This window comes from Oryzias latipes, chromosome 2, assembly GCF_053564925.1.
Source record: "Oryzias latipes strain Hd-rR chromosome 2, Olatipes_Hd-rR_3.1".
Taxonomy (NCBI): domain Eukaryota; kingdom Metazoa; phylum Chordata; class Actinopteri; order Beloniformes; family Adrianichthyidae; genus Oryzias; species Oryzias latipes.
The window spans coordinates 20,499,297-20,507,500 of record NC_136238.1 but is presented as its reverse complement, the minus strand read 5'-3'; the positions used below and the strand labels follow the sequence as shown (position 1 = coordinate 20,507,500).

Below are 8,204 nucleotides of genomic sequence, written 5' to 3'. Positions count from 1 at the left end.
GTGTTTGCGTGTGTGTGCGTGCGTGTGTGTGAGAGACTGGTCTAAGGCCTGCCTCTAAGCCACATCACACTGCACCAGGGTCAGCTGCACAGACCAGTGTGGGCACCTCCACAGCAGGGCCTCAGTCAAGGCTGGTTTCCCCTTGCCACTTCATACCAAGGCCAGACCTCTACCACACCCATCCATTCATTTATGCACAAACTCCACCCATCCCTGTCCTGAGCAGCCTCTCTCCCCTGCACCACAGTCATCCATCTTGCATATAATAATAATAATAAATTTTATTTGTATAGCGCTTTAAATGGCACACAAAGATGCTTTACGACACATGAGCACAAACAGTTAAAAGAACAGAGATAATCCAATAAAAATACTATTAAAAACATAGAAGACAGATTAAAGATTAAAAGCTATTTTAAAAAGATGAGTTTTAAGTGATTTTTTTTAAAAACTGGGAGGTCAGTGCAGTCTCTGAGATGTTGGGGCAGAGTGTTCCATAGGGTTGGAGCAGCAATGGAGAAGGCTCTATCTCCCCAATTTCTACGCTTGGTCCGACAGGGGAGAGACAGAAGGTTAGCATTGGACGAGCGCAGAGAGCGGGAAGGGGTGTGACGCTGGAGGAGATCAGTGAGGTATGTTGGGGCCAGGTTATGAAGGGCTTTGAAAGTGATGAGGAGAACTTTGAATTTGATACGCTGATCGATGGGGAGCCAGTGAAGGTCTTGAAGGACGGGGGTGGTGTGTTCACGAGAGCGGGTGTGTGTGAGCAGACGGGCAGCAGAGTTCTAAATGTATTGCAGCTTGTTTATTATTCTGGAGGGTGTACTAAGGAGTATGCTATTGCAATAATCTAACCGGGAAGTAATAAAAGCATGAATGAGGGTTTCAGCAGCAGCAAAGCAGAGGGATGAACGGAGGCGGGCAATATTTTTCAGGTGAAAACAGGCAGACCGAGTGATTTGATTAACATGTTGTTCAAGTGATAGATTTGTGTTAAAGAGAAACCCAAGGTGATGGATGACTGGTGATGAAGAAAGCGTGGTGTTAATGAAATTTAACTGAAAATCTTGTATGGGTTTTGTGATGGTTTTGGGGCCAATTATGATTATGTCTGTCTTATCACAGTTGAGTTTGAGGAAATTGTTTTCAAGCCATGTTTTGATGTCTGTTAGACAGCGGGTAAGTGTGAAATAAGTGGTGGAGCTGATGGATTTGGTGGAGATTTAAGCCATGTTGTCGGATGATGTCACCAAGGGGAATGAGGTAAAGGATGAACAGGAATGGGCCAAGCACTGAACCTTGGGGAACACCTTGCAACAGAGTAGCTGTGGAGGATGAGCAATTGTTTCCCTTGATAAACTGTTGACGGTTTGTGAGGTAGGACTGAAGCCAGGATAGAGCAGAGCCGGTAATGTTGAGACCGTTCTTGTGACGGGAGAGCAGGATGGAGTGACTGATGGTGTCAAATGCTGCAGTGAGGTCCAGGAGAATGAGGATGGAGAGCTGTCCAGAGTCGGAAGAGAGGAGGATGTCATTTGAGACTTTGAGCAGAGCTGTTTCAGTGCTGTGTTGTTGCCGAAAACCAGATTGAAAGGGTTCAAACAGATTATTTGAGTTTAAGTGTGATTTTAGCTGGGAGGCAACCACTCGTTCAAGTATTTTGGACAGAAATGGCAGGTTGGAGATGGGACGGAAATTTGCAATATTGTCAGGGTCAAGACCAGGTTTTTTCAGGATGGGGGTTATAGCTGCCAGCTTGAGAGACTGGGGCACGGTACCAGAGGACAGTGAAGAGTTAATTATTGTTGTGATGAGTGGAGAGATGATAGGACAGCAATCTTTAACAAGGGTGGAGGGAATGGGGTCCAGAGTGCAGGTGGAGGCTCTGACAGCTATCAACTGCTTGCGGATTTCCACAGAGGAGACTGGAGAGAATTCAGAGAGCTGCAGACTGGAGGAAGGGGCTGAAGTTTCTGGAGGGGAGTCTGGATTAGGAGTGAGGGAGCTGTAGATTGTGTCGATTTTGGATTGGAAGTGGGACAGGAAGGAGTTGCACTTTGCCACGGTGAATGATAAAGAGGAGTTATCATTAGGCTTCAGGATTTTGTTTATGGTGGAAAACAAAGTTTTTGGATTATTGGAGTTGGTTTGAATGATGTTGGAAAAATAGGATGACCGGGTATAGCGCTCTTTTTACACCCTCTGTCCATCCCATTCGCGGTCTTCCTCTCATTCTTACTCCACTCACATCAGATTCGTATACCTTTTTCACCAGTTGCTCCCTTTCCATTCTTTCAACATGTCCAAACCATCCCAGTGCCTTTTGATCTGCTCTATAGGCCAACTCTCGCATCACACCAGTTCTCTCTCGGATTACTTTATTTCTCACACCACACATACTCCTCAAACATCTCATCTCAACTACATTTAGCTTCCTCTTTTCCACCACTTTCAGACTCCATGTTTCTGCCCCATATAACGCTGCCGGCACCATCACACCCTCAATCTCCTTTCGAATCCTTTCCCAGTGACCTACATTCAAACACTCTCTTCATTCCCGCCCATATCTTTCGTACTTCATTCATTCTAAACTCACCATCCACACAGACATACGAACCCAAATACTGAAAACACTAACTCTTCCAAAAACTCCCCATTTAATGCCACATTCAATCTACGTTCACCCTTTAACCGCGTACACCTCATCACCTTACTCTATTCCACATTCACTCTCTGTCGCACACCCTTTCAGACTCCTCAACCAGACGTGCCAAACTCTCTTCTAAGTCAGCCACTAGTGCAGTATCATCTGCCAACACCAACTAATTCACACTCCATTCGCTGCCGTCAGTATTCACCATGCTCACACCCATACCTAATGCCCTTTCATTCACCCCTTTTACCACACCATCCATATACACGTTAAACAACCACGGAGACATCACGCATCCCTCACAACCAACCCTCACAGGAAACCACTCACTCATGCTATTTCCCACTCTCACACACGCTCTACTGTTTCTATAAAAACTCTTCACACCTTCCAACAATCTACCATCAATACCATACATACTCAACACAACCCACAACGCCTCTCTATCAATCCTATCATATGCCTTCTGTAAATCTATAAATGCCCGAAACACCTCTCTACCCTTAGCCAAAAACTTTTCACACACCTGTCTCACAACAAACACCTGATCCACACACCCTCTACCTCTCCTGAAACCACACTGCTCTTCACCAATCATACACCCAGTCACCTCTACTACCCTATTAATCAGCACTCTCCCATACACTTTGCCTACAACACTCAACAGACAAATACCCGTAAAACCACCACATTCATTCTTATCACCCTTACCCTTGTACAGGGGATCATCAGGAAGAAGGAACATGAGAAACTGGAGAAATACCAGAGAATCAAAAGGTAGCTACTATGAAGCACCAAAAATATGATATATTTTCAGTTGTTTCACACTTCTTTGTTTTATATATAATCTTCACTATGAATGTACAATTTTCATAGTCATAAAAATAAAGAAAACTCTTTGTATAAGATGTGTCCAAACTTTTGGTCTGTACTGTACCGTGTTAATTTTGTGCATATTTCGTATAGTTGTTGATAAAAAGTTGAATGAAGCAATAAAACGTTTTTGGGAGCCAAAAGAGAAACCCCCAAAACTAGTAGAGATCAGGGTCTATGTCGACATACTTTTCATTTTTTTTTTGTTTTTGGGGCGTTTGTTAAAAATAGCTAGTCTTTCCGAGTCAGGAGGCTTAAGTCAGAGTCAAATCACAAGTTACGGCTGTAAAAGTCCTAGTTGAGTCTAAAGTCATCATAATGATTAGTCAAGTCATGTGACTCAAGTCCACATCTCTGGTAGATGGTTTTAGACTCCAGGATTCCCATGATCCCAAAAGGGATTCAGAGGATTCAGAAAATGAATGGTAGATGAATTATTTCAATGTCAAACTGTAGGACATCTGACTGAGGTGATTTAAATTTTATTTGGTACTTAGTAGGCCTGCACAATAAATCGCAAAGTTATCATTATAGCAATATCCAGCTGTGCAATATGCATGTCGCAAAACAAGGTGAAAATTGCAATAAATGTTAAAACAATGCTAAAACAATCTTATGACTGCTTAAAGTATTTAACGAATGAGATAAATCCCTTTATGCTTTTTATTTTATATGTTCGCCTCCCATGTAGACTAGGGTCATATAGAGTATAATTCAAGTTATATTGATTGTTATTTAAATTAAACTGTTGCAGTGAAATGGAAAGGATGTTTTTGGTTGTTTTATTTATTCGTGGCGTTAATATAACAATACAAAAGACTATAACAGTGCTCATTCTTGTGTATGTGTCCCTACAGTCCTCCCTCAGCATTGGGTGACTAAAGAAGAAGATATCTGTCTCTAGCAGAGGAATTTCAGAGTGGAACAAATTATCCTGAACTTACACAGACTAAACAGGAACTAAAGGAACCAGAACCTCTACAGATTGAAAAGGAGTAGGAAGAACTAGAACCTCCAGTGATTAAAGAGGAGCAGGAAGAACCAGAGCCTCCATTGATTAAAGAGGAGCAGGAAGAACCAGAACATCCAATGGTTAAAGAGGAGCAGGAAGAACCAGAACCTCCAATGATTGAGGAGCAGGAGGAACCAGGACCTCCAATGATTAAAGAGGAGCATGAAGAACCAGAACCTCCAGAGATTAAAGAGGAGCAGGAAGAACCAGAACCGCCAGAGATAAAAGAGGAGCAGGAAGAACCAGAGCCTCCATTGATTAAAGATGAGCAGGAAGAACCAAAACCTCCAATGGTTAAAGAGGAGCAGGAAGAACCAGAACCTCCAATTATTAATGAGGAGCAGGAAGAACCAGGACCTCCAATGATTAAAGAGGAGCAGGAAGAACCAGAACCTCCAGAGATTAAAGAGGAGCAGGACGAACCAGAACCGCCAGAGATAAAAGAGGAGCAGGAAGAACCAGAACCTCCAGTGATTAAAAAGGAGCAGGAAGAACCAGAACCTCCAGTGATTAAAGAGGAGCAGGAAGAACCGGAACCTCCAGTGATTAAAGAGGAGCAGGAAGAACCACAACCTCCAATGATTAAAGAGGAGCAGGAGGAACCACAACCTCCAATGGTTAAAGAAGAGCAAGAAAAACTCTGCATCAGCAAGGATGAGGAGCAGCTTGATATGAAGCAGGAGACTGATACCTTTATGGAGATTCCTATTCATGAAGAAAATCAGAACAATGAAGCAGATCTTAAAGAACAGCAGATCTTTAATGTAAACGATTGTCAGGATGAAGAAGGAAACCAACATGAAGAATCATTATCAACTACAAATGGCCACACACACCCAAAGAACAGAGAACAGAGGAAGAGAAAAGACAAACGTCCTGTCCAAAATGTGGACAGCTCTCACAAGAAAACTCACACAGGAGAGAAGGATTTTACCTGTAAAGAATGTGAAAAAAGTTTTACCCGTAAATCTATTCTCAAAATGCACATGAGAATTCACACAGAAGAAAAGGATTTTACTTGTAAAGAATGTGATAAAAGTTTTATTAGTAAATCTAATCTCAAAATGCACATGAGAATTCACTCAGGAGAGAGGCCTTTTTCTTGTAAAGAATGTGATAAAAGTTTTATTAGTAAATCTAATCTCAATATGCACAAGGTAATTCACTCAGAAGAGAGGCCTTTTTCTTGTAAAGAATGTAATAAAAGTTTTACTAAGAAACCTAATCTTAAAACGCACATGAAAATTCACTCAGGAGAGAGGCCTTTTTCTTGTAAAGAATGTAATAAAAGTTTTACTAGTAAACGTAATCTTAAAATCCACATGAGAATTCATACAGGAGAGAAGCCTTTTTTTTGTAAAGAATGTGATAAAGGTTTTAGACAAATATCTCATTTCAAAACACACATGAGAAATCACAGAGAAGAGAAGCCTTATTCTTGTAAAGAATGTGATGCACGTTTTGATTTTGTATCTGGTCTTGAAAGACACAGGAGAAAGCACACAGGAGAAAAGCCGTTTTCATGTAAAGATTGTAAAAAAAGTTTTAAACGTAAATGTAATCTCAAAATACACATGAGAATTCATACAGGGGAGAGGCCTTTTTTGTGTAAAGAATGTAATTCAAGTTTTACTTTTGAAAATGGCCTTAAAATACACATGAGAAATCACACAGGAGAAAGGCCTTATTCTTGTAAAGAATGTGATAAAAGCTTTATTCAAATGTGTGAACTCAAAGCACACATGATAACTCACACAGGAGAAAGGCCTTTTGTATGTAAAGAATGTGATAAAACCTATTTTCAAATGTCTGCTCTCAAAGCACACATGAGAACTCACACAGGAGAAAGGCCTTATTCTTGTAAAGAATGTGCTAAAAGTTTTAGACAAAGATCTCATTTCAGAACACACATGAGAACTCACACAGGAGAGAAGCCTTTCTTCTGTAAAGAATGTGATAAAAGCTATATTCAAATGTCTGATCTCAAAGCACACATGAGAACTCACACAGGAGAAAGGCCTTATTCTTGTAAAGAATGTGATAAAAGTTTTAGACAAAGATCTCATTTCAGAACACACATGAGAACTCACACAGGAGAAAGGCCTTATTCTTGTAAAGAATGTGATAGAAGTTTTAGATATGGATATGGTCTCAAAAGACACATTAGAATTCATGCAGGAGAGGAGTCCTTTTCATGTTAAATAAGTGACAGGTTTTAGTGATGTATCTTTTCTCAAACCACACGAGAATTTTTACAGAAGAATAACTTTTCTCTAGACTAATATTGTTATTCTGAATTAAGTAAAAAAAAATGTGCATCTTAAACAAACAAAAGAAATTCAGCTGAGGACTCATGAGGAAAAGACAAAGCTTTTAATAGGAAAGACGTAATACTGTGAGTCTTTTTCTTCTCCTTTTTAAAGAACGGCTGCAATTTTACACTAAATTAGTACACTAACATTTAACCCCTTTTTTATTACCGGTATTTAACAGGTAATAAAATCCCATACGTATCCAAAAATCAGAATTTAAAAAGTGAATAAGAGGACCCACACTCATTTGCTATCTAACTCCAAACATTTGCCGAGGTCTTATTGAGCCTTTAAAAACTCACTCCAATGGAAATTGTGTTTTTGATCTTTTTTACATGTTTTTGAAGCATTTTTTTCATGATGAAGAACATCTATAAAATAATTTTAGATTAAAACTGTGTTTCTGAGTATATCTTGATTTAAATTGTGGTGGATTTGGCGCAATTGAAAACCTGCGCTTTGAAAACCTCAATAATTGTGACGCAACAACTGCCATGGGACAAGGTCTCCCACCTCCGCTCCAATTCTGAAGCACATACTTGCAGACAAATAGATCCATTAACAAGTGCTGTCATGCGATTAATTTTTTGTGCTTAATCAATCGTGGCCTTTAATTAATCTATATTAATCGCTCATATTTTTAACCTTATATTGCTGTAAAAAGTTTTATTTTTAGGTATTTTCTTTTAAGTTTGTGACATTGTGGTGCTGAAAATGATCAAAATACCATCAAAAATGTGTTAAAAAACATAAATCAACCTTCAGATTTAGAGTGCTGTAATTAACCACATCAAAAAACAGTAACACTTCAGAGCAATCAAAAAAATATTGACTGTGAATTTCTTAATATCTTAATACATATAATGAGCTGTGTAGGGCTGTAAAGTCATTTTGTGTCTGTAACTAACAGAATCTTGAAACCATTTCTAAATATATTTTATATTTATATATTTTATATTTTTATATTATATTTTTATCTTTAATATATTTTAATATATTTTAATTCCAAGCATAATTGTTGTCACTCAAAGACTTTCAGGATGAGCGGTCATTGTTTAACTAGTGCGCCATGCAGGCTTATGTTATATAACTGTTTAGGATATTTACTGTAATCTAATCTGTGTAATGTATTTGAAGATGAATCTGTTGCATGTTCAGGCCTATGTAATGTAATCAATACAGATGTATTTTCTCTTTTTTCTTTCTGAAAATAAAAATATTCTTTCAGAAATGTTTTGTGAGCACCTTTATTAAAGGGATTCTGACAAGTCAAGTCTTTGATAATTGTGTCATATGTGTGATCAGCCGCACAGAAGGTGGGGCTTCTCTCCTTTCAGCAGGGCTATGTTGTGGA

General features: G+C 39.2%; 2 protein-coding genes across 5 annotated transcripts in view; one reads left to right on the top strand and one right to left on the bottom strand.

The window, feature by feature from the left end:
- Positions 1-8,081, top strand: part of LOC101160460 (uncharacterized) — an 18,014-nt gene extending 9,933 nt beyond the window's left edge. For 3 of the 4 annotated variants that reach the window (XM_078936002.1, XM_078935994.1, XM_078936000.1), the window contains one exon: positions 4,384-8,081. In XM_078936002.1, the coding sequence (XP_078792128.1) occupies positions 4,616-6,739 (2,124 nt within the window). In that variant the 5' untranslated portion in view covers positions 4,384-4,615 and the 3' untranslated portion in view covers positions 6,740-8,081. Of the gene's footprint in view, positions 1-3,374; positions 3,431-4,383 lie in introns of all 4 variants that reach the window. The other variant, XM_078936005.1, reaches the window with a different exon arrangement.
- The window catches only part of LOC110016566 (uncharacterized), a 173,392-nt gene that overhangs the window by 77,356 nt on the left and 87,832 nt on the right, over positions 1-8,204 (bottom strand). The gene's annotated exons all lie outside the window — the stretch shown is intronic.